Source organism: Terrapene carolina, unplaced genomic scaffold (genome assembly GCF_002925995.2).
Source record: "Terrapene carolina triunguis isolate 2854851 unplaced genomic scaffold, T_m_triunguis-2.0 Scaffold21, whole genome shotgun sequence".
NCBI lineage: Eukaryota > Metazoa > Chordata > Testudines > Emydidae > Terrapene > Terrapene triunguis.
In genome coordinates, this window is record NW_020664372.1 from 2,102,835 (window position 1) to 2,130,822 (window position 27,988).

Here is a 27,988-nt window from a genome sequence, read left to right on the forward strand (position 1 = left end):
CTGTACTTGTATGTTTTCTGCCAAATATTTTGTTTCTCCCTCTACAAGAGAAAACAAACAATAATAATAAAGGCACATTTGACAGATCATTTTGTTGACCATCTGTGTGGTTAGTATACTTGTTTTAAGAGATCCTGCATTTTTTTTTTATTTCAGTGTTAAAGGTTCTACAATGTGCAATCAACAGCTCATAACCAGAACGCCGATCCTGCCATCAGGGCCAAAGGCATTTTCATGGCACACCATCACCACAGGTCGGAATTACTTTTGTATACCAAATCTAACAACTAAAGCCTACTAACATTTCCCTAATGATATCTTATTTAAAATTAACATTGAATATTTTATTAACATAACACCTATCAATATATTATTTATGGACTTCTTTCATAGTGCAATTAAATTTAATAAAAATATATACATTACTTTAAAATTACTATGTAATTTCCTCTCTGTACATGAATGCACACATACGATCTACATTTACTTTATATTTTATGTCTTCTCCACCTTTGTTTTTTTAGTCCACCTCTCCAACCCTATCATCAGCCCAGCTGCACCTTTCAGTAGTTCTTAACTAGTGGCCATTACATTTTTTTAAAAACAAGTAAAATAAATAATCTTTTTAAATATTTTAGGATTCTTTTTTCTCCATTGGTTCTAAATTAATAATGAGCTCTGCAGGTCTCCTTGTTTCAGTGCTGTGCAGCTATTGCAAAATAAGAGGACACAAAATGAGAATAGCTGACAGCTATAAATGTCAAAATTACACCCTTCTTATTGCTGAGACCCCTTTCTGCAAAGCTCTTAGATCCTCTGATCATTGTATACGGCAAGTGAGCACTTTGACATCATGCCTAAACAACTACTTAAGCATGTAGTCGACTTTTAAAAACCAGGCAACTCTTAAAATGAACATTGCTCCAAATAACCGAGTAGATTAAAAATGGTGACTGAAGACAGAAATTTCTCCCAGGCATGTTGCCAACATTTTTTTGAAAGGTAAACTCATGCTTTTAATTAGCATGAGCTTTCCTCCCTCGGAGGATTGCCACTGCCTGCATCCTCTTAAAAGGAAAAAAAATATGGAATCCACAAGTGTGCCATGGAGCTGAGATTTTCCGCAAGCACAACAGGGAATGGGGTAAAGATTAAGAGTAATCTAGGGATGACCCAACACCAAAATATTTTACTCTTATTAAAATGAGGAGCCTGGGGACAGTGGCAGGGTGGCTAATGGGAATGAGGATATGGAAATAGAAATGATCATATCTGAGGTGAAAACCAAACTCAAACAGTTTAACGGGACCAAATCAAGGAGCCCAGATAATCCATGTCCAAGAATATTAAACAAACTGCCACATGAAATTGCAAGCACAATAGCAAGGATTTTTAATGAATCCATAAATGTGGGGGTCATACCCTATGACTGGTGAATTGCAAATATAATACCCATATTTAAGAAAGGAAAAAAAAGTGATCTGGGAAACTACCGGCCCATTGGTGTGACCTAATTTGTATGCAAGGTCTTAGAACAAATTTTGAAAGTGAGAGTAGTTAAGGACATAGAGGTAAATGGTAATTGGGATAAAATACAAAATAGTTCTACAAAGGTGGATCATGCCAGACCAATCTGATCTCTTTCACTAAGAAGATAACCGATTTTCTAGAAAAATGAAATGCAGTAGATCTAATCTACATGGATTTCAGTAAAGCATCTGATACAGTTCCACATGGGAAAATTAGTTAAATTGGATATGGGGATTAATATGAGAAAGAGGCGAGTAAGGAACTGGTTAAAGGAGAGACTACCCCGGATCATAAGGAAAGATGAAACTGTCAGACTTCAGGGAAGTTATTCATGGAGTTCCTCAGGGATCAGTTTTGGAACCAATATTATTTAACATTTTCATTAATGACCTTGACACAAAATTTTTTGCAGATGATACAAAGTTGGGAGCTATTGCCAGTATGGAGGAAGACCATCATAAAAGAAGACATGGCTGACCTTTAAAACTGGAATAATAGAATTGGGATGAAATTTAATAGAAAGGTCATTCAATTAGGGAATAACAACAAAAATTTGTGTTATAAACTGGAGACGTATCAGTTTCGAGTGATAAAGAAGAAGAAAGACCTCATTGTATCTGGTCAATCACAGGATGACTATGAGCTGCCCAAATGATGCACCTGTGAAAAAGGCTAATGCAATCCTAGGGTGCATCAGGCAAGATATTGCCAGTAGAGATAGGGAAGTGTTATTAACATTTTACAAGGTACTGGTGAGACCACATCTGAAATAGTGTGTGAAATTCTGGTTTCCCACATTTAAGAAAGATTAATTCAAATTGGAACAGCTGCAGAGAAGGGCTACTAGAATGTTCAGAAGAATGGAGAAACTTCCTTATGAGAGGAGACTTAAGGAGCTTGGCTTGTTTAGCCTAACAAAACAAAAGCGGAGGGGAAATATGATGGCTTTCTATAAATTCATCAGAGGGATTAAAATGAGGGAAGGAGAGGAGTTATTTAAATTAAGGGCAATGTTGACACAAAAATTAATAGATATAAACTGGCCATCAATAAGTTTAGGCTTCAAATTAGACAAAGGTTTCTAACCATTGGAGGAGTTCTGGAATAGCCTTTTAAGAGGAGTAATGGGCACACACAAAAAATGTACCTTGCTTCAAGACTGAGCTTGATAAATTTATGAAGGGGAAGGAAGGTATGATGAGATTGCCTACAATTGCACATGGCCCATTCATGACTGCTATTAACAAATACCTCCAACAGCTGGAGATAGGACAGTAGAGGGAGAGGACTGAGTTACTACAAAGAATTATTTCCCAGGGATCTGGCTGGTGGGTCTCACCCACGTGCTCAAGGTCTAACTGATCGCCATATTTGGGGTCAGGACGAAATTTTTCCCATGTCAGAATGGCAGAGATTCTGACGGGTGGAGGGAGGGGTTCGCCTTCCTCTGCGTCAGAGACAGATCAATTGCTGGTTTGAACTAGAGTACATGGTGGAGTCTCTTTAACTTGAAGTCTTTAAATCAAGATTTGAGGCATTCAGTAACTCAGCCAGAGGTTATGGGCCTATTGCAGGTGTGGATGGGTGAGGTTCTGTTGCCTGCGGTGTGCAGGAAGTTGGACTAGATGATCATGATGGTCCCTGCTGTGTGTCAATGAGAAAGTCACCAATCATTGCACGTGAACGGAGCCATGAAAGTTAAAAGCTGGCATGACCATAAATGAATAGATTTATAAAAAGTCAAAAATGCCATGGCCACATGAATATCAACTGGGGGAGGAGAGCCTTTCACTTTAAGACAAGCAATTCATCCATTTGTGGCTTTTATTAGTTCTTTATTCTTGGTCCTTGTAACCTGTAAATTCCATTTCCTACTAACAAAACTAAATTGAAAGCTATTAACGTCTCCTGATTTAGCCTCCCTTCCCCCTGTAGTTCAAAATAAAGTGAAAGTTATCCTCAGCCTGGCCTGTCATGGTGGGCAATGGTCCAAAGCATGAAAACTGGGTCAAGTCATCCTTTAAATCTAGCAACAATATAGGCTGTAATTGTAATTATTTATATTTTTCAGTTTAATACTGAGTTTTATCGTTTTTTTTTTACTCATTTAGCTTGTCAGTAAAGCCTACATATGCATAAGAACACATTATCTGTATTAATAAAATAATATCTACTATATTCATTCTTTAACATTTTTTTTTCAATTTATATGTCCATTGCACCATTTTATAATTATAATAAGACACTCCAGGGTATGTGTTGTGCTGGTACATAGCAACTTCTCTGGTGGTTGAAATCATTCAGCCCTTGGACTTGTGAATCACAATGCACCCACGGCTTGCAAATCCTAGCATGACACATGTCATATCTTATTGCTTTAATACAACCCTTGCACTCCTATCATATCACCAGTAGCTAAACACTTCAATACAGATGGTCACAGCACTGATGACATCACACTCTGTGGAATGTATTACTGCTACAGACCACATGCTGGCTCTATAAAAAGCAATCACATTTATCTTTAAACTTTGGATAACTTGGGATGAATATTTAGACTAAGAACCAAAACATTCTTAATGGTGACTTGTGTAATTTTGTTCTAAAGTGGTTATGTAGTTTTAGTGAATCTCAATGGACTTCTCTATTGGTTTAAAACAGTGGGCGAACAATCTATGCTTAGCTTTACTACATATTTGCATGACAAGAGTGCCAATGAGTTATTACATCAAACCTAGGATATGCCTGGCCAATAGGAATGAGTAGAACCAGTGCTCTAATCACTGTTGAAATCATGGATAGTGTTGTCTTTCCACACTATGACAGACAAAAGCTGAAATGTATTAAACACAGCAATCCATCATCCTGCAGATGGGAAGCAGGAGCCAGCAGAGTTCAGATGGAGTGACTCCCAGTGCTAACAATGGCTGAAGTACGGACAGTTCAGGGCTCCTCTGCTACTCACTAGGCCTTCCTCTGAGCTTCGTAAGAGCTATAGATGAGGAACAACCTGCTGAAGAACTAGGATTTAAACACTGTAGATATTCTAGTGGTAATTATTCTAACCCATAAATGTCCATAAATGAGCTTAATGAGTCATGAATTCTCTCTTTTTTTTAAAAAAAAATATTACATTAAGCAGTGCTGAATAGAAATAAATACAAGATTTTTTCAAGAAAATCACCAGAAAAATGTCAGAAGCATAAGCATCATCCAAACACCTGAGATGGTTACAAGCTAGAAATCTACCACCAGTACATGGGGACATGGCAAAATATATAAATTAAGGCCTAATTTTGTGGAATAGGTAATTATTTCATCTTCAGGAATAGAAAGTTTTAGATGACAGAGGAATGCTCAAATGAATTTGAAGAAAAATTAACACCAGAGCAAAGTAGAGTTATTTGTGAAAGTTGAATTTTCTTTCCTGACTTGTTTCTTGTAGGACACATGAGTCATACAATATAGCCAAAGGAAAAACTGCAACTGCTAACACCACATTAGTAAAGTATAAAAGGGAAAGACACTTTTCTTAGCATTTCAGCCTTGTCATTTCCAATTTTCTGCTCTTTGGACATGCTTGTATTCAAATTCTGGAACATCTATTCAGCATATCAATCCTAATTAGACAATCTGGGTCTGGAAAGGATGAGAGCTGGGTCATTTGCATAATTTAATCATAAATACTCAGTGATACATATTTCCAAATGCATTTGTACAATTATCTTTTCATCCTTGGGGCAATGGTATTAATATGATTAGGCAATATTTCTGGAAAAAACAGACAAGTATGCACTCTTTTTAACTGCAGCTTAGGGCGATATGAAAAATTAATTAATTTCTGAAGAAAATCAATTTCTGTACGTGACCACATTAGACACTGCTAAACCAAGACACAGAAACCTCTTTCAATCAGAGCATTTTATCAGCCCCTTCCAAATTCTGACCATTATGTGAACGTTTCAATAATAAAATTGTTCGATTATTTTAAATTATCTTAATTAATAGGTATGAAAGAGTAACTATTTTTTCATGTTACTCTGATACATATTTTGTTTTAAAGAAACACTGTTTGACCAGTCACTAGGAAACCTTAGCATTTGGTCTGAACTCATCTTATGTGATCTTTTATTAATGCACACTACACCAATTGAATTCAAGGACAGCAGGAAACAAATCTATCCTGAAATCATTAGCTGAAAAAACAGAAATAAACTAACCTAAAATATTTTTTAATTAATATATGCCTGTTTCCTTGTATGTTTTGCTATAAAGAATTAGATAAGGTATGCCTTCAAAAGAACCATACTCAATACAAAAATGTTGTGACATATGTGGTATACAGCCAAGCACCCAGGTGGCTAATCTCATTTTTAGAAGAAAGCTACAGCTTTGTATGTTAATTAGCGAAAAAAATACATTTATGGTTTTATATGTACCATCTTTATTTCTTCTCAATCAACAGAAAAAGTAGAAATTACTGCATGCAAATGTTCAATATTCATTTAATTTGCATGAAGGTGCTTGAACAAATTTTTTATTCTAACAAGCTCATTTTTCATGCGTTTTGTCTTTCATCCTAATCTAGCATCTGTCATTCCTTTTTGAAGTTATTATCGGCCCAATTCCCTCTTGGACATGGTTGCTGGGTGACCGGTATCTTAGCACCCACTTTGACAGGAACAGATGTGAATCTGATCAAGAGATTTCCCATGAGTACCTGAAATCACAAACAACTTTCGTGAAAAACAAACAGCCTCACTGTCATGGTCCCTCTCTTAATCCCCCCCCCCCCACACACACACACAGAGAAAAAGAGCACCAGAAAGTTAGTGGAGAATTATTCAGTCAGTTAGTTAAATATGTATTGTTATTTTGCAGTTGCCCTAGTGTATTTCTAATTGTTCCCAGATTAAGACAAACTCATGGTTTTGAGTTTTCATAACTACCCTTTTGATACTTTGGAATCTGATTATTCCAAACCCTTCCACATTTACATTACTTTAGTCACATAAGCAATCCCCTTCAAGTCAATGGGACTACTCATGTAAGTAAAAGTACATATGTGGGGGGGTTATGCCTAGACTGCAGCTAGGACTGAGCCTTCCAGCCCTGGCAGATAGATTTGGGGTAGCGGGACTTAAGTTATGAGGCTAAAAATAGCAGTATGGACATTGCAACTTAGGCTAAAACTCAGGCTTTCAAACCCACCCAGCCCCTTAGGCTTAAGAGCCTGAGCTCCAGTCTAAGCCGCAACATCCATACTCCTAATTTTCACGCACTAGCTCAAGCCCCGATAGCATGAATCACCTGGGCTGGGAGGCTCGCTCCCAGTTGTAGTGTAGACATACTCTAAGCATCTGCAGCTTCAGGGCCCAATTTTATAAATTGGGAGCTCATATTTTGTTCACCAATATGCTCTTTGATTACTGACATGCTTTGACTGCTGACACGTGTGACACTCACAAATTAAAATTCTGCTTAATGTTCTGCCATTTAGGCCCCAATCCTGCAGACATTTAAACATGTGCACAATTATATTCCCAAAAGCAGTCCAACTGAAGTCTCTAAAGTCAACAGGACTTTCATGTAAGTAAAATGACTCTGATTCTTAAGTGTTTGCAGGATCAGGACCTTTAAATGTAAAATGTAAAAATGCATTGCTACATACAGTACAAGGAAGAGTTTGCAGAAGGATGGTAATATCGGTTATGTGCCTGTGGAGTTCCTATTTTTGGACACAGTACAGTGTAAGTAAATTCCTCCTAGTTTCAATAAATTCCTAAAGGAAACTTGTATATCTTAATCTGTGCAAAGAAGAAAAACACATAGAAAGATTAAATAGAAATTCACTTTCATTCAGGATTATTTATTTTCTTTTCCAGATTTGCAGAGTGGGATTTCATTATGCTCTATTACACAGTTGCCCATTCTTTTGACACCAGTATTCCATTCTGACATCAGTATCACCCCTTTGCCAAACAGTAACAGATGTCTGGGGCCTTAGAGGTCAGCTTCCTAGTGGAAGAATAATCAATGACACAGAGTGTCACTAAGTGTAACTTGTTTTATTTACACATATACATCAATCCTGGAACAAAGGTGGTCCAAGGGCATGCAGGCAATTCCTTCTTTCAGGAATCTCCAGCCCAGCTCCAATACCAGATTCCCAGTGAGCAACTCTGCCTCAGGAATTGACTTCAATCAGAAACTAAAGCAAAGAGCAAACTCTTTTGCAGGTCACACAGCTCTCTTTCTAAGGAGCACTGCCTCTACACAGAACCTTGCAAAGCAAAAAATTAAAAAAAAAAAAAAAAACACGATGTGTGTTCCCAAGACTGAGCATTTGCTCATACACTAAGAAAAAGAACTTTGAAAATTATGTGTAACAGCACCACTTCCCATAACAATAAACTCAGATAACCTGTTATTGTTACCTTGTCTCCTCACCCTCTGTTATGCATTCTATATCACTCCTCAGCACAGCCTGTCCTTATTTCTACTGTAAACTCTTTGAGATAGGGCTGTCACATAATATATATTTGTACAGCACCCAGCACAAGGACTCTCCAATCCTAATTGGGGCCTCTAGGCATTATTATAAAGACAAATAATAATAGATGGAAGGTCGGAGTTCAGAAAGAGGAGAAAAGCAATTGGGTTTAAAAATCTCTGGATCTGAATTAACCACTTCTTCTGGTTTCTTGCTGATCCAAATGGGAAAGGGCTTATTTCCTGGTTGTAGTTTGGACACTGCTAAAATCTCAGAAAAATCACATTTCAACCCCAGGGCAACAATATTGCATCAACAGCTGATCTCATAACATTTCTGTCCTTTAGGGTTGAAATCTTCAACAGCTTACAAGGTCCCACTTCAGTCTAATCCAGCCATGAGGCCTAGACCTATTCTAAACTCTACTCTAAACCTGATCTGGATCCAATTCCTGCCTCCTCCACCCACCTTGTCAAATGACCAAAACAAACAAACAAACCAACCACTGGGAGAGATTTTTAAGCACAAAGGGCAGGTAGGCTTTCAATGGGAGGTGGGGGCATAACTGTCCTTTGTATCTTTGAAAAATCTCTGGCTACCTGTAATCACACAGAGTATCAACTCTTTATAGTAGCCAAAGCAGATGATGGCATCAGTAAAAACTTAAAATATCAGAAAAAAGGTGAGAAGACTGACCTCTGAGAAAGAGAAATATTGAGAAAAATAAGGTTTGTGTATCATTATGATCACTTTTACGAGTCTACTATAAAATGACCAACTAATTGGCCTTTTCTAGTTCACATCAAAGATGCAGAATGAAACTGAGAGACCCTGTGACTTCCCTGCCCCGCACTATCCTAGTCAAATGAAAAAGTGGACCTGAAAAATAGTCTTAGAGATATGCTATATCATCAGAACCAGACTGGAAAATCCATGGACTAATTAATATTGACCATAGAGAAAAGTTCAAGTAGTGTGCAAAGCAACCAAGTCTCATCTCCATATTTGGGAGTGGCAGAGCTTGTCAGGAAGGGCAATTCCTATATTTCACAACTTCTATTTCTTAGCATGTAACACTTCTTGCTGAAACCATGGCAGTTAGAACAAACCTCGGACAGCTTGCAGGTAGGGTGACCAGATGTCCCGATTTTTGGGTCTTTTTCTTATATAGGATTCTATTACCCCCCACCCCTTGTCCCGATTTTTCACATTTGCTGTCTGGTCACTCTACTTGCAGGTGAAGGCTGATAGCTCCACAGACCATGCTCTGTTCCCAGTTCAAGGACATACAAAGCTAGGGACCATCAGCTCAGGGGTTCCAGCTGATCTCAACTGTTGGGACAGAGCATGACAAGAGAGGCAGTCTCCTAGATGATCAGGGCCCAAATCTGTGACTGTGCCTAAAAATACACCTCTACCTCGATAGAACGCTATCCTCGGGAGCCAAAAAATCTTACCGCGTTATAGGTGAAACCGTGTTATATCGAACTTGCTTTGATCCACCGGCGTGCGCAACCCCGCCCCCCCCGGAGCACTGCTTTACCGTATTATATCTGAATTCATGTTATATCGGGTCGCGTTATATCGGGGTAGAGGTGCAGCTAGACTTGTTCAGCCACTTTAGGCCAATTTCAGCATTGAACAACTTCTTCCAAGTGGGAAAGATTGCCTTGGAATAGGAAATAGTTTCCAAAGTTGTAGACTCTGGAAGGTTTGCAGAGCCTTTGTGGGATAATAGTCATGGAGGCAAATTTGGGCTGAACAGAACACTTTGTTAAATATTATCCAGTTTCAAGGTGATTTCAATGTTGGTTTAAATGTGCTTTGTAAGCATGTAGTGAATATATTCTGTAGTCTTAAACTTTTTGCAATTTATATCAAGATACCATTAGATTCTGTAAGTATGAGAATACTGGAAACTAAATTGTTAAACATTAGAAACATTATACATGCCTAATGTAAAGCAAGTTTCTAAAAATATCCACTGACTACATTTAGTAGACAACCAGGTGTTGGGCAGTGGGGCAGGGAATCAAATTTGACCCATAAAGCTCCAATATTTAGGAATGAATTGAGATCAGTTCATTTCTTTCCCATGGGGTAACCTGTATAAATGTAATTCTATGGTTTCATAAAAGCAGGTCAAGTTTCTGTCCCTTGGGGTCTTTTGGCAATTTGAAGCACAGCAGCACTGTTCTTGGCTACAAGTTCAAATCTGCATGCATCTTGGATTGTGAAAGGAAACAATTAGCTTAGCAGAAGAGAGATCACAATACACTTTCCAGAAAGAAAGACAAGAATTCACAAAATAATATCTAAAATTAGCTAATTATTAATTAGCTATAACCTACCATTGCCAATGAGAATGCATTTTCTAGCTCTATAAAATAAATTATCTATATTCTTCTTTCAAAAATAGCATAATAAACCAAAGAATAGATGACTTATCACCCAACAATGCCAATGGCTTTAGCTGATGGTGTTCTTTATAAACTAAGTTTAGATGCCTAAGTGTTTTACATACGTAATCACTATTTTAGTACATTTAGCACATGTGAAGCATCCTTCATAAAGAATTTTACAAAAATTATTTTATTATCCTTCACAATATCATTGTAAGTATTATCCTAATATTATGGGTAGGTAAAATGAGATACATTGAGATAAAGGAACATGCTTTAAGTCACATATGGAGTCAGTGGCAGAACTGAGGAGAGAACTCAGCAGGACAAGTTTAGACAGTGCTAGCAAACTTGCAGCTGTAGAGAGCCCAATGCCACAAAGGCCCCATCCCTCCAGGGATAAGCTGAAATTGTATTGTGGCACTCTGTGCCTCAAAGCAGCATGCAGGAACCCCCATATTTACCACTGTCATATAATTATATATTTTGTACAAAGTATGCTTTGTGAGGTATCATTTTAAAAGTCTTGATCTGTTGAACATTAATATCCTTTTGAATTGTACTATCGTAAGTAAGTTATGAAGTTTTTCTACGTATATGTTACTGAAATATATTATGAGGTTGGGAACACCCCCATGTCACAAGCAAAGATCTAGAACTATAAAAGAAGGGAAGTGACATCATCAATTGGTCTCACTCCCCCCACAACTAAACACCGGGAAACACATCTGGAGGACAAAGACTTTGAACTGGAGCGGGGAAGAGGGTTGGAGGAGAGTTGTACTGTGTGTGTATTGAAGTTCTGTGACCTGTTTGTACCATCTATCAGGGTGAGACACTGCTTGATTCAAATCCTGTTTAGTTTATAGAACTTAGATTGCAAATGTATTTTATATCTTAGGTAACCAATTTTGATCTCTATCCTTACTACGTATAATCACTTAATATCTATCTTTCTATACTTAATAAACCTGTTTTATATTTTACCTAAAACACTGCATTTTGGTTGAAGTGCTTGGGAAATCTCAGCTTAGTTTACAAAGGCTAGTGTGTGTCCTCTCCACATCAAGGGAGGGGTGGACTGGGTAATGAACTTCACTGGTCATGCTTCTGACCAGGACAAGATGGTATAGTTCTGGGGTTCAAGGCAGCAGAACTGGGGGGAATTCACTGGAGCCTTTCTATTGCTGGTTCATGAGTGGCTGGGAGAAGCATTCATGTGATGCAATTGGGTGTTTCCCTGCCTGTGTAAGTACAGTACCTTCCAGAGGTTTGTAGTTTTTCAACAGAATCACAATGTGAGAGGGAGCCCAGGTTGGTGGAACAGAGGGTTCAGTGGTCCCACAGTTCAGGTTGCCCCCTGGAAAAACCCATCACAGTAGTACAATGTTTATTCTTATGTTCTAGTGCCATGTGGTCTGGAGTATGAAATGCTTCATGCGGAGAGCTCTGGAATGATCATTTGAGCCCTTTGGAGGCTCTCTATCTTTATATGGTAGCTCCACCTGTTTAGCAAGAAAAATATCTAACCACTATTCTCCTGATCCCTTCAAGAGCCACCAACCAGTTCTGGACATCCCTTATCCTTCCCCCGCTTAAGACTGAATCCTCACAATTTCCATAGCTTGGCACAAAAGAAGAAATCTACATTTAAATCTTGTGCCCTGCAGTAAGGGAAGGAAGAGCCATTTAGAATGTCTTCACAAGGAACCCAAGATTTAGTTGAACCGGCCTTGTGCCCAGGTCTCCCTAATTCCAGTCCCATGATCTAATAATTACACAATGGTTCCTTCCACTCTGCCTGTGATTTATGCATACCTACACTTTCAGGAATAACAAAGTGGTTTCACAGAGGCCATGCTTTCCTTCACCACCCAAAATTCCAGGATTTGCCAAAATGTTGTTGTGAAAGTACCTGATTTCAATTCAACTCAACCTGATTTCAACTATCAGATGTTTTAAAAGAGAGTTACAAATTACTGTATAAATTAGTAATACGAATTATTCTAGATCAGATTGCACCCTCTAAAACTGCATGAGGATCTCCTGAACCAAGGTAAAAGAGGGTGTGAGCCACCTCTTTGCAGTCATCCTCTACTGCACGACAGATGGAGGCACTCTGCAGGCTTCACACCTGTACAGGATGCCAGAAAGTGGACTGCACTTCATTCCACACCAGCCCACATGGAAACTACCTGTGAAATGTAATACAAGCTATACCATATTGCCTATGGAACTTCTCTTTGATGGAAATCTCTCTTCCAGAGAGAGTTCAGTGGGAAATTCCTGGTAGCACATTCAGAGACTGGGATGCAGGGAAAAATACTAGGGCTACAGAGCCAGAGCAAAGATACCAGACCTGTAAAAAATGGCCCTGGTGTCCTTTATAAACCATGCATCCACTCAGTTTGGGGGCAGGCCCTAAAGCTCATCCCATGGAATGACAAACTTCACCACCTCCTCCACTCCAATGGAATAATGTGGAAGAAACTCGGCAGAGGAATCCTTTTGAAATTTTCCTGGTCTTTACCCCTCTCATGGGTTGTGCCATGAGGTGGAGTCAAACCAATTTAGGTGTAGCTGTGACCTAAGATTTTTAATCTCAACATCTAAATATTTCACCGATGACCTACCATAGCAAATAATGTTATGAAATGTATTAGTTTGTTTGCTTTTCCTATAATTCACACAGGTATTTTCATATGAACAGCTACATGCTCTGAAATTTCTCTGTTAACATATTTGCATTATTACTTCTAAAAAGTGTATCTTATACTTGCACTTAGCTATATTTTAACTACTGTGATCTTACAATTAAGCTTTTAATAAAACAAAATTAAAGCAATTCCAAGTTAAGGCTATAACTCAGGGGTCGGCAACGTTGGCACGCGGCTCGCCAGGGTAAGCACCCTGGCGGGCCGGGCCAGTTTTATTTACCTGCTGACGCGGCAGGTTCGGCCGATCGTGGCCCCCACTGGCCGCGGTTCGCCGTCCAGGGCCAATGGGGGCGGCGAGAAGCCGCGGCCAGCACATCGCTCGCCCGCGCCGCTTCTCGACGCCCCCATTGGCCCGGGACGGCGAACCGCAGCCAGTGGGGACCGCGATCAGCCGAACCTGCCACGTCAGCAGGTAAATAAAACTGGCCCGGCCCGCCAGGGTGCTTACACTGGTGAGCCGCGTGCCAACGTTGCCGACCCCTGCTATAACTCAAATGATCCTAATGTACCATCATATTTTCTATAAACCAAAGTACAAAACAATTAATTATAGGCCAAAAGTCTGATTCCAGTTAGACCAGCCAGTATCAATCTGGAGTAACTTTATTACCTACAGTGGAGTCACTCCAGACTGACACTGGTGTGACTGAGATCAGGATCTAGTCCCATGTGGTAGATTTAACAGGGAATGTTCTAATAACAGTTTAAAAATCAGAACTCTGACATTATTTTAGCTTTTATTTAAATCTAATTTTATTTGTGTTTCTATTCCTGGCCCCACCATAACCAAAACAATGGCATAAAAAGAGAGAATAATGATTTTTTCCAAAGATGGCACTACTGTATGTGTGGGTTTGTCATATTTTTGTAGGTCACATTATAAAATAAATCCTAGCAGGTTAGTTTTCATTGGAATCAACGGAACTGCACGTCATCCATGTGATATACGTAAGATAATGTTAAATCACTATGAAATTACTCGCTTTTTAAGTTTCAGAAATATTCATCTTTACCAGACCCGGTAAAGGTTATGAATATCAGCTTAAGACCAAAGCCTTTTCCTATTGAAATCAATGATAAAACTCTCACTAACTTGAATTAGAACAGAATTGTGACATTAGTGCTTAGGGGTAGGCAGACCCTCGTGTTGTTCAAGAGCAATCCCTAGAGAAATGATGAAGGACTCCAAAAAGCATCATCTTAACTGGAAGAACTGTTGTATAGGGCTGTTGTATAGGGCCTTGAAGATGAAGGGTTAAAACACAGAAAATCAGAAGAATCCTCAGAACTCTAACAGCCATTCTTGTGACACAAGGTAGGGGAGGAGGGAATGTATAATATGTAAAAGACATAGCTCATATTATGACTTTACTACCTATGTATGTGCTGATCATCTTAGTAACTGTACAAAGTTATTTTTTTCTTCTTTTATCATTGGCTATTTGAGTTCTATTCAACTCTAGTTCTAAAAGAATTTAGCAGGAATAATCTGTACAATGACATTCAGTTGCTCATTTACAAGACACTAAATAATCCAAAATATTTTGTAATTGCCACCACAAATGCAAAAACAATATACCCTGACATGTTTGTATACAATATTTCAGGTGATTTTTAAGTATAGACCCTGATCCTACAAAGATTTATGTAAGTGCTTAACTTTAAGCATGTGAGTAGAATGGTTGAATGCAATGAGACAGCTCATATTCTCAAAGTTAAGCACGTCAATTAAGTGTAAATCTGCAGAATTGGTGACACAGGTTTTTGGGGGGTTGTTTTACATTTAAACAGATGTTTTCTATAGATGAACCTCTATAACAAAATAAACCACTTTTCATAGCATCAGACCACAAACAATGCAATTCGTTCAAGTTAAATACTTGAAATTCCAAAGTACTATTTCCAGTTATTAGAGTGTATTAAGTAAAAAAACAAAATTATTAATTTTACATTTCATCTAAATTTGAAAGACTGCAATTCAAAGTGATTTATTCTGTGATGCATTTTAAAGAACATTTAAACTAATTTGTTAAAGAACATGCCTAGAATTATTATAGATTAAAAGAATTGTAATATATTGTTTATACATTTTTTTTAAAAAATACAGTAATTTTGTTATTGGTTTTTTTTCCCCTCAAGAAAAATCACCAATTAACTTTTTATTAGAAGCAGAGCGCAATCACTAGAAAGTTTCTGGCACCCCCTGAAATCAAGGTTAAAAGATATGTAATTAAATATTAATCATTTTATATTATCCCTACCCAGTATTTGGTTTGTACAACAATATGATTTGTGATTGCAAACTGCTCTGTACATAGAAAAATGTAGAAAAGTATTTCCCAAAAGTTAGCTATTCAAAATTACTATCCAGTAAGAAACATTATGCTACAATACATAAATATCAAGCATATTCTGATATATGCTTTTTAAACAACAAGCTTGTTGTTCAAATGTGTAAAATGCATGTTTATTTTCTCCCAGTACTTTACCATTACACAATTTTTACAAGGACACTAACTCATGAGATTCATTCTATTCAGAGTTATGCATTTCAATCATGACACCATGATATAACAAACGTGGCTGTCAATGGCATGAAAATGTTTGTAGCAGTCTGAGTTAACAATTCCTTTTTTCTCCCCCACCAACATGATCCCATTTCTATTCAGATGTCTTTTATTCTCAGTTGGCAACAAGGTGCAGTATACATACCTGCGCTATGACCCTTCTTTAGTCATACATCCTAAAGAACAAAAGGAGTAATAAAATAGGAGGTGCTTGATGGCTCTTTTTAGTTATCTGCTGGATTTAGCATCTTTTATTCCAGTCACATACCTTTATAATGTGCAAAGCAAAATTGGCCTGAAAGCCCAGCTCAGATCCAAGCTTGACTTGGATCAGAAGGAAAAACTGCCATGCATATTGGCAGAATTTAGCAATTTGACTAATTTCAAGAGGCCTAAGGATGAATAAAATTTTTTGACTGAAACACCTTCTCATGTTAATGGAAGAGAACTCCCAATTACTCCCAATAATAATTGCACCTGATCTACTGTTTCTGGATTTTGGTTAGACAAATGATTTCAACCTTGCAATATACATAAAATTTCAATGTTTGATATTTTTAAACAAAAAATATAACTTTTTTCTTGCTGATTTAAAACAGTTTCATCTTCTCAGACAAGTTAAAAATTATACATCAGATACAACAAAAATATTTACTATAGTTGATTAGTTCTCATTCTTTGAATGGGAACACAACTGCTTATTAACTATAAGGGGACATATAGATACTGCTAATCATAAAAAGAGAGCACTTAGGTTTCTTTTCAGGGGTGTGAGATATTAGCAACTGCATGCTCAAAACTGAAAAATATTTATTAAATCAAAACAATTATTACCATAAACTTTTAATTAACAATCCACTTATATAAGGTTTAAAAAAATCTACACTGTAATTTTGCAGTGTCTGATACTGTACTTGCCATATTAAAGTAGGGCTGTCGATTCTACATTTTAAACCTCAGAAACATATTTAAAAGCAAAAAACATACATGATGGGTCCCGTTCTGCAGACCTCACTCATGCAAGCAGTTTTATTGGCTTCAGTAGGCTTGTTCATGTGAGTAAGGGCTGCTGGATTGGGCCCCAACTGTACAAACAAAACCTGATCCTTCTCTGACCAAAGACAGTAAGAAAACTCGCACTATGTTCAGGAAGCAGAGGAGTAAACTTTTCCTTTTCATCCATCAAAAATAAAAAATCATTGTGTGGCTTAAAATGACAAAAGTTGAGAAATTCAATTAACGATGAAATTCCATATTTAAGAGACCACACTTCTTTTCCAATATATTGTTCTGCTTATGAAATAAAATATCAGAAATTGTTATAAGATGCCCCTGGCAGAGAACCATATTAGCTAAATAAGCAGAACAAGGGGAGTTAAGGATGAAGTTACTTATTAGAGTCAATCTTCTGGCTTTTATCACTTGAAATCATACACTTGCCTTTATTTTTAAGCATAGAGATTTTGTTGTGAATTGCAGTGAGGTTTTTTTAAACAAATTAAAATGACGATGAAAAAAAGAAACATTCCTCCATAATGCACATTGTAGAAATTATGTATATATGAATTAACTCTCTGGCTCATAATAGCTTTTTGCAGATGATTCCTCTGCTCTATCATTTAAATACATATTTAGGCAACTAGAAATTTACTGTCAATTCATATTATGTCAGTCCACATTATGGTGCTGTTACAGTATTCACATTTAAAGATTATTGAAAAAATTACTGCTCATGTGCAATATATAATTTGCAAAGGTTAATAACTTAACTATTTTAAAACAATGAATGGAATTAACTCAGAATATAAACCAGATGCCCAAAATATTATTTTTAAAACAATCCACATTTAAGTTGTAAAAGAACAAAACAAATCTAAAACCAATAAAACCAGTTATATGGATTAAAATAGGCAGACACACTGTATGTTTTGGGCTTTTTGTGGATTGGTTATGGTAATTTTTATAAAACAGGACATTTTCAGTCTGAGATGTGAATGCCAAACTTCAGCCTGGAGTTAATCTTAGCAGCTAAGTTATAAAACTCTTACATGAAGAGGTTATACTGGAAAGGCTGATGGAGACTTACCTGTACCAGACATCTCTATAATATAGTTCCAGAAATAAAGGATAAAAATATGAAACTGCAATGTAGTGTATAAAAATATTCATTCTTCATTTTTATTGCATGTTACAAGACATGCATTCTTAAATTCCATGTTTCATCTAGAGTGTACTTCAGATGATGTATCACACTGATAGACAAAAACAACTGTTTGGAATGACTTAGTAACAAAACCCGGAAAGACAGGAGAAATATTAAATGATATTCAGACAATAACTTTTTTCTAACAACAATTCCGAATATATATTAGGCTAATCTACAAAAGCTAGTTACACACACAAGTATTAAATAAGGTCAAATAAGGTCAATAAGGTCTGTTTTTTCTATACTTTACTCAAAGTAACATCCACAGGCATATTGAAAATGAGATTTTAACTAATAGGGGGCATTATGCATGAATATTTAACTAGTAAGTATTAAATCTTTACTTAAACTTTTCATTTACCGTAACAAGAATATTTCTATTTTAACTAAATTGCTTAAGAAAATTTGCAGATTATATTTCGTAATTTAGCTATAACCATTTCTTACCTATAACAAAACAGTAAGATTAGAATCAGTCTCACAGGATTTAAACCCTGGGAATTTTACAGAAGACACAGAGAAAGACAATAGTTTATAAAATCAAGGACTAAAATCACTTACTGGCAAACATGCAAGTGTATCTCAGTGTGCTTCCATATGTTCATTATTCCTGTTTAGTTCTCTTAATAATGATTACTAAATAACTAATGAACTGCCAAAGCATATGAAACTCTGTCTGTAAAAGATTTGTAAAAAAAACTGTATAATTCTATGATCACTAACAATATTTCTAACTCTTTCAGCTAACATAATGATGGGGTTAATCAAACTGCATGCTTCAGGACATAAGCTAATCACCTGGACAGATCAGGAAGGAATTTCCCCCATGATCACCACTCACCAAACACACCTACCATGCACAACTGGCTAGGTACATTGGTGGGGAAGAATAGACTCCTATCAGAGACTGAGTACCAGATTAAAGGTGTGAATGGTCTGATCTGGTATGACAATTATTATTGTATTTCACAAAACTCACTTTCAAGTTATAATTTTTACCAACTGATAAAGACTGAACTGGATAAAAAATATTTTTTTAAAAAGTTTTGAGATGATCTCTCCCAACCTTTTAGTCTCCCCTTGAATATGTAGTTAATATAACTTATCTTCTGGCCTTCTAGAAATCTTCTTTGTTTATAAAACCTATATATATTCAACTTCTGCATAATATCTTGGAAATATATCACAACACGAGTAAACTTCTAAACATGGATTTTATTAATTAGAAATTACTTGTGGTGTGCTATGCTGTGACTTGTTGACCAGCTCATATGAAATAGATATGGGCTATGGTAACCCATTTAGTTTGAATACATATTTTAATAAAGACAAATAGGAAAATCCTGCATTAGTGCAAAATTCTGTAAACAAGTACATGCTAGTTCCATGTGATGTGAAAGGAACAAAAGCTAGCAAATGTAGACTCGAAATATTGCAATGGAAGACAGGTGTTAGACAAAAATTATTTAATCCTCTATCCTAGTGATATTCTGCATTCAAAAGCAGTAATGTCATTTATCATGTTTTTAAAAATTACTATCAATCAATAATAATTCTCCATTTTCAGTATGAATATCAATTAACTCAGTCAATAGCATCTCCAAGTACCAGAAAAGATTATCATATACTGGCCACAGGATGGGGGAAAGAAGAAAGCATGCCTTTCCTCTCTACTCAAATGGGACCTGATCCAAAGCCCATTAAAGTCAATACAAGGCTCCATGGAGGGGACCAGTGCGGCAAAATTCCACAAGTGCTCTGGGACACAAGAGACCAAAAACAGTCAAGGATCAGTGGGTACCAACCTATAAATCCTACATAGATAACATCTTATGAATAATGTACTAGGCTTGTTTCATATATAACTGAAAAAAATTGGTCTCTAACAACTTACAATCTTTTTTACATTTTTGCCTTTTAGTTTGGCATCTGGCTATCTATCAGCCCCTGAGAGTCTCCTATCCATGCCAACCCCACTTCCTCCTAGTGTTGCATAGATGCCTTGATTGCTACTTCCTGAAATTTCTGTCTGGTGACCAGAGCTTTATATGGAAAAGACAAAAGCAAAGATCAGTGTGAATGGGAAAGAAAAATCAGTCCCCACATTAGAAGACTTATGTTCCACTGATACAGAGAACTAATTTAGTAAAAATGTACTTTAATTATTAGAATTATTAGAATCAAACAGACAAACACAGGAACCAATTCATTTTGCTAACTGACTTCTAAGTATTCAAAAGAAAATTCCCTGATGCTTTATTGATTTTTAAATATAGTTGCCACTGCAGTTAAAATGGTACATTTTGGACTAACACTCATAAAAACTTTTCAGATCTCAAGAGTTTAGTTTACTTAGGGTAAGAAGTAATAAATATCATTTAATATCTTTTCAACCAAATGGTTACCATCTATAAAGATTAAGGTTCATTTTAGATAAATTATAATGTTTTTCATAGTAATTGATAACTAATTAATCAAAATATGTAGATAAACCAAATGTGATATTTTTCACAATAAATTAATAGCTGTGTTAAAATGCACATTTGATTAAATAATGGATTACCTTTGACTAAGCTGTTAGCATCGTCTAAAAAAAAAAAAAGAATTAATGTTACTCCAGTGCGTCGACTGACTATGGTACAAATATACGGATAAAATATTTTGGATGTTAGGAGTATAGCAATCTGTCTGTAAGATTTACACTTACATTTTTAATCTTAAAAGTAAGTTTTCCTTCTTGAAATATGAAACATCATTCAGATAAAGTGTACTGCAACTGCTAGCCTGAAAAGGCCAATTTATTTCAACGCAATCAAACTATTCTAATATCAACATAGTCTGTAAAGATACAAATTAATTAAAAACAAACCATTTGAAATGAAAGAAAAATCATATTAAACCATGTCCAAGGAAAGACACTGTGAACCAAATACAGTTGTGTGCACTGAAGATGAAATTTAAGCTTGATCAAAACTCACTGAAACACCATGCTTCACTTGTACATAAGGGCCAGGTTTGCTCATTCCTGTCTATACTGTAATCCCTACTATGTTGGATTACAACACAGCAGTCCCCTGACACTGTTGAAACACAGTCAATTTTGCAGTGTTGACATGGCCAGCCTATGTTTTGACCATGTTCACAAATCCTGTTACAACTTGCAAAAGTGGAAGGACTTAGTCACAAAAATAAAGCCGATATAATTTTTTATGTCAGTCTTTTTCAATACATATACACAACAGGCATCCTAACACTACCTTTATTATTCTTCATTTACAAACTCATTTGATTCCACCACAAACAATGTCTAGTACCCAACACATGACCAAGTAGTTACACAGGTACGTTAATGCTCTAAAGTTATTCCTGGGTATGTTTGTCCTGCTCCCCTGAATATTGGAAAACTTCAATAATCAAGCTAGAAATAAAGGCCCGAATAAGTGCTTTCCTTTGCCTTGCCCTAGGATAATGAGTCTAGCTACTACCCCCAACTAATTCAAGGAGAGAGAGAGAAAAAAATAGAGTCACACCCAGTCATTACAAAATGGAATGAACAAAGTCTCATCGGGGGTTAATTCCCCACGTGTTGCTGCTGCTGTATCTTAAAAGCTCACAAGGAAAAAAGCGAAACCCAAATTATGAGTTGGAAGAGCCTGTTTGCGTTTAATGAAAATATCAGCTGACAAGAGAGAGACTCTGCTTACAGACTCTTTAATGGCAAATCTGAGCTACTCTATAAAGTTTCCCACCAAGCTCCGGAGCCGTTTCAAACCAGCAGACCCCCCAGAAACCAACGGGGGCTTTGATGAAGTGAAGAAGCTTCCAAACACTCTGCTCTTTAGCTCACAGCAGTTGTTTAATTCCCGTTGCCTCCCTTTCCTAATCAGACAGATTTAGTGGTAACAGCCCTATTCTTTCACTCGCCGTTTTTAAGCAAGCTGTTATTTCAAGAGGAATTTCCTCTTTTGTCAGTTCCCCCCCCCCCCGGTTCGCCAACTTTAGATTATCACTGGCTGCCTTTGTTTGAGTGTCTTGACGTGTGGGAGTGTGTCCTGCGATCTGTCCTGAGCTGGAATGCTGCCCTCCCTTCCCATGTGTGATTCACGCATTATTGTTAGGAAGATGCACCGTAATATGATTCAGCCCTGCCAAATCCCCTCCACACTTCTGCTTCCCGAGTCACCTAATCCGGCCCCTCACCTCGCTCACACACCTGCTTCCCAGCAGGACGGGCCCGGCGCTTTACAACTCTTCCCCCACCGTCCTCTGTGGCAACTGCCGCGGGCTGTCATACATCTAGTCGCCCCTTTTGGAGCTGTGCCCGCGGTGGCTCGCCTGGGGCCACTGGCTGTAGGGCCGCCGTTCAGAGAAAGCCCTGCCAGGGCCAGTCAGCTGTGCGCCGAGTCCCCGGTAGTGTCACGTTCCCCACCCAGCCTCCACATCACCTTGCCTGGGCACCCGGTGGCGGTTTATACAAATCAGCCCGGGGGGAAGGGGCAGCGCAATCACTTTGAGCCCAGGGTTTAATATCAGCTCTCCCCTTGCACCGCCTCGCCCCATTCCTGCGCCTTGCTCATCCCCGGTCAGCCTGGGGGGCGAGAGGCGCACAGCACTGGGGGCGGGGGAGGCTGACACTTTAAATGGGCTGAGGAAAGAACAGTCTTCCCCCCCCCCCCGCACCTTTCTGGCCCACATTCCCCAGCCCCGTGCGCTTGGGATTGGCGAGAGCCTGGAGGGGAGGGGGTCAGTTCGTGCGGCCGCGGCAGGGAAGAGGACAGGTTGCTTTGGGGCTGGCTCAGCGGCACCACCAGGCAGAGGCGCAGGGATTGTCCGGGCGGTGTGTCAGGGCTGCATGTGTGAGGGTGGGACAGAGACGGGGGGAGGGGAGGTTAGAGGCTGGGGGCGGGGGGGTCTTTACCTTGCGTTGGTGCAGTCGTTGTATAGGGTCTCGAAATCCTTCCTGGAGATGAGTTTGCAGCGGTTCACGCCGGGCTGGATGGCCCCCAGCCCCCTCAGGATCCGGACCTGCTCCACGTTGCACACCACGGGCGTGATCTCCAGCCGCTTCAGCTTGGTGTAGACGGTGTGTAAGCCCCCGACCAAGTGCTTCAGGAAGAGGTCGAAAGCCTGGGGCAGGCAGATGAGCTCGCAGCCCTCCACGGTGAAAGAGGCCACTTTGGCCCCCCTCAGATCCACCATCTTGCACTCATTATTCTGGGGGGTGTTCTCCACCGGGGACGGGGTCGAGTACACCGGCTTGCCCGGCAGGCTGCTGCTGTTGGCGGTGCTAGCGCTGGGGGTGGAGGTGCCGCCGCCGCTTGCGCTGCTGCTGGTGCCCAGGCTGGGGCTACAATTGTTACCGCCGCCGCCTCCTCCGTTGCTGCTGCTGCCTCCTCCGCTGCTGGTGGTGGAGGTGACTGTGGCCGCCGCCGCCGCCGCTGCTGCTGCTGCGATGGGCTCCGGCCGGAATAGGTTCGTCCCCGAAGAGGCTGGCGGGGGAGCGATGGAAGGAGACGGAGACGAGGTGGCCGACGAGGTGGTGGTAGTGGTGGTGCAGGCGGCAGAAGTTGAGATCGGAGGTGGAGGGGGGACCAGCTGGGTCGGAGGGATCAAAGCAGCCGGTACGGCCATGGTCACATATACGAAGGGGGGGGAGAAAAAAGTTGCCGCACGGACAAAAAGGGGGGAGGGGGCAGAATGGGGGGGACCCCAAACCAGCTACCGCCGAGAAGGGGGAAGAGTGAGAGAGAGAAACGCACAAAGTGTCCCGCAAGTAGGGAATGAGGAGAAGTCCGCTGCGGGCGGTAGCGTTGGGGTTTAGGGGAAGGGGGGAGGGTTGTTTGTTTTGTGGTCCTTGCTCTAGCACCAAGTTAAAGATGAAGGTGAAAAGGGGGAGGTTTGAAGGACTTCGGTTCTCTCTGGCAAGTACATGGATCAAAGATTGAGAGGGGAATGACAGAGAGAAAATGAGCTGAAAAGTGCTGGCTGCTGCTGCTGCTCGCTGCTCGCTTGCTCTCTAGCTCTCCGGGCGAGTTGTTGTTGTCACACGGTGCAGAGGGGAGGAGCTCCGGCAACTTGAAATACCCTTTGAAGCAGCAAAAGCCTCACTCACTAGTATTAACCCAAATTATCCAACCAGGAACCCGGAGCAAACAAACGGAGAGAGAGCGAGATCCCTCTTCCTCCTCCTCTCCTCCAGGAACCGTTAGATTATAGGGTTCATGTTTCATCTCAACAGAGACGAGATGTAATTTTCCCAACACTTCCAAGCGACCGCTTGTCCACACACTGGACAGAGATCCAAGAACGTACCCAAGTTTTTCCGACAGGCATTCGCTGCCTCTTTCTCATCACATCGAAACGGGGACTGGGGGAGGGGGGCGGGGATCTACTCGGCCCCACACCTTACGAGGGACTATTTACTTTACGAGTAGCACATTTATTTGAAAAACAGAAACACTCAAACCCGGATTATTTTTCTCAAGACAACAAACATGCCAAATGACAGGGATGGAAGTTAATAAGATTCCAGAAAGAGCATAATAATGATCACTAGGGCTCGTTGTTGTGTGAAGGATTTGTAATGGTATGGAGCGTGAAACGCTACAGAAGAAAGAAAAGCAAACGCAACAGTATTTCCAGAAAATAAGACGTGTATGGCTCAAAGAACACTGGCCACTTACTTTTCCTACAATTTAGAAATAACATTTGTTGTGCTAAAGAATTACCCAAGTAGTTTTAAAAGGAATGAACAAGTGCCTATTTTCATCTATCGGCTCCCATGAACTTTTTGATCATAAGTGTAAAGCTTTTCCACAAGAAAGGCATTGATGGTTGTGTTCTGTAGTATACTCACGTTTGATTGATTGTGTTTTTAATAGCCACGTAAAATGAGGTCTCAACTAAAATGCGTGAAAAGAAGTAGTTGTAACATTTGTTCTAATAAGGCTGAAGTAACTTTAAATACAACAGCCAAGATATTAGAGAGCTGAAACGGAGTGCTTACTCCCACCCTGTTGTGTCTAGGTATTGCAGCGGTCTGTGAACAACAGGTGACTGCAAGCCACACATCCAAGTTTGATCTTTGATACTCTGCCCCATCACCAGATATGGTGTAATATTAGCTGTTGCGCTTGCCCACACATGCGCAATAACTTATTTTATAGGATATGCAGATATATATTTGAATTGTGGGTCAGGCCGCATACATGTTGTAGTACCTGGCAACCACAATGGTTAAAGACAGAGTTTTAGCTTGAACTCCGAATTTCCCTTTTGGTTCTGATTTAGGGGGTTACTTTGGCTTTTGTCTTCTATTTCTTTTGTGGGTTTTCTTTTTTTTAAGAGACAAAGAAAGAATAATGTGCACATAAGTATTTAGCCTTTTTAAACAATGTAAATTATGTACTCAGTAGATTGTGACATCTCCTGTCCTTAGCCTGTTTTTTGGAAATGTGTATTATTTGTACGAGACATGAATCATGGGATTACACATCTAGATGTGTGATAAGAACCTTAATCTTAATTCTATAATATGGAGGAAATTCACTTTTTTTTCAGATTGCCAAAAGCTATAAGCATTCTGTTATGACCTGCTTGCTCACTACCTGTGAGGTTGCTCTTTAAATTCCAGTATATTTTAGTTATGAATACCAAAAGGTTTCTTCAGCGAGTGAACTTTTATTTTTCCTAATACTCGAACAGCTTTAAAAAAAGAAAAGAAGAAAAAGAAAAATAGACTACCACACCAAGGCTTGAATATTATGCACCAACGGTGATATGGAGTAATTTTGTAAGTTACAAAGCCCAAGAAACGCAAACCAATCTTAAAATAGGAATGAGTATGCAACTTTACCTATAGTGGCGGGGATCTGATGTTAGAAATACTTAAAAGGCCTGGAAAAATGTAACCGTATTGCATTATTTTATTTTCAGGTAACGTATCAAAGTTGTTGAAAACCCGCTGCCCGTATTCGCTCTATTAATTTCCCTGTTTATCACTATCTCATACACATTCTATAGTCATAAAACATGCAACCGAGAAAGTTAATACAGAGCCGAGTACGTGTGATGTCACCATTTCACTTCAACTTCTGAATGAACTCTGAATTAATCCCCATCATCACCAAAAATATCCCTGCCATATCACTTGCTCTTTACCTACTCTACAGCACGAGGAGCTCCTGCTTTTCTTCTAATTGGGTACTTTCACGGACAACCATTGTGTTTCTAAACAGTTTAAAAATCTGGTTTGTAAGTGCTTACTACAACAGGTTTTGGTTAACGGTGATGGTTTAATGAAACGATTGGATTAGAAACCAACACATTTAGGAAAGGGTTCAAGAATCTTCAAAGCTTCTTGCTTCGTAAGTGCTTCAAACGATTAAAGCAAACTACTGGATTTATTTTAACACAGACGCACACCAACAAATAATGATATTGCTCGTTTCCTCTTTTAAACTTTTTTTTCAAATTGCATTTTAATTGCAAGTCGATCCTTTCAAGAAATGATATTGTTAGACTTTAATTCTCCTTCCCCACACCCTAGAATGCATATCCGTAAAACTCAAAGTACTATAACTGATTTGAGAATTCTCCCTGTGTCAAGTGAAGACTTATGGTGCTGAAATCAATAAGACTGCTTAAAATTCAAAGACCTGCAAATCGTTCTGTTTGTCCTTTGATAGGGCCTGTGCTGATTAAAATGCGACCAAGAAAGCTTAATTGCTGCACTAATTAAGAAGTCTTTAATTTCATTCCTGGAATATTGTTTGAAGCAGGGCTTCTCTTGTGCTCACATAACTCTCTTTTTTTCCTCTGACCATTTCGATAAATGAGAATGTGCATTGGAACAATAAGATGAATAGATAGTTATAATAATTTATTGCTTAAAACAAAAACCAGCACCTGCTCCGGAGTTCACTATTTTATTAAATCCAGTTTTGCGGGCAGCTGTAACGTGTAAAATGCAATTAAGAAATGTATTGTAGCTGTTGCATCTTAAGTACTCTGAATACCTGACCGCCTGGCACCCCCTTCTCTCTCCCCCCCCCCCCAGTTGTTACTGTAAATGAATTCAGTCAAATAGAAAAATATTAACTTCGGGAACGGGGGGGGGGCGACGTATGAGAGGGAATTGTTGCAAGAAGGTAGGTAGATTGTATGTCTGGATATGTATCACAATGTTAAATTCATGAACATGGATTCTATCTGTATTTATTCTGACTTTCCCCCCTGAAAAATATACTGCTCTATTATATTTCATCTTATCCTTGGCTATTGACCTATTTTGTTCACCGATTTTTCAAGTGGGGAAACTGACTAAATGATTTCACAAAGCTTTCTATGTGATCAATAGCAATTTTTTAGGTTTATTCATACTGCATTATAATTCTGGCAAACGACTGCAAAGCAGAAGACTCTAAGGAAGATACAAATATTGACAAAAGGAAGGTAAGTTTTGTTGTGCTTTAAATATTTAGGCTCTCCGCACAACGACTCTTATTTTGGGAGCTACCTGTATTTTTGCGGAGAGATTGAGGAAAAGAGTAGAAGGGGACCCTTATAGTGTACTGTCCCTGGATTCTAACAGGAAAATAGAAAGTTATAACAATCTAAGATGATATACTGGGATCCTCCCCCCTCCCCCCAGATATTTACTAAACCTTTAAATATTTCTTGAAAACACGATTAATACATTTGAGATTGATGTAACATCTCCTAACAACAGGAAACTAGATATTGCGTTGCTGGAATTGTTGCATTATAGTCAAATTAGCCCGGACATTGCCCAATATAAATACATACTGGATTCTTTTCAGTAACGGGACAAGATGATAACACGCTTAATAGATACAAAGAGAGATTTACCATTCCAAGCACGACGTCACGCTAATTATGTTTACTTTAATTGAAAGCAAGGTTTTGGGGAATCTGAAATTACTTATAGGATATTTTAATAAGAATAATAAAATAATAATTAATAATAATGCAAGTGCACCAAATGTTGATCGCAAACCTTTCAGTCTTTCGAAATCTATTGGAAAATTAAATGAAAAGTGGAGTTTGGTACA

The 27,988-nt window shown here is 38.7% G+C and overlaps 1 protein-coding gene across 1 annotated transcript in view; it reads right to left on the bottom strand.

Moving 5' to 3' along the window:
* Positions 1-23,602, bottom strand: part of DACH1 (dachshund family transcription factor 1) — a 460,057-nt gene extending 436,455 nt beyond the window's left edge. The window contains exon 1 of the mRNA XM_029912724.1: positions 22,834-23,602. Coding sequence (XP_029768584.1) covers positions 22,834-23,546 — 713 coding nt within the window. The 5' untranslated portion in view covers positions 23,547-23,602. The remainder of the gene's footprint in view (positions 1-22,833) is intronic.
* Positions 23,603-27,988: the final 4,386 nt, after the last annotated feature.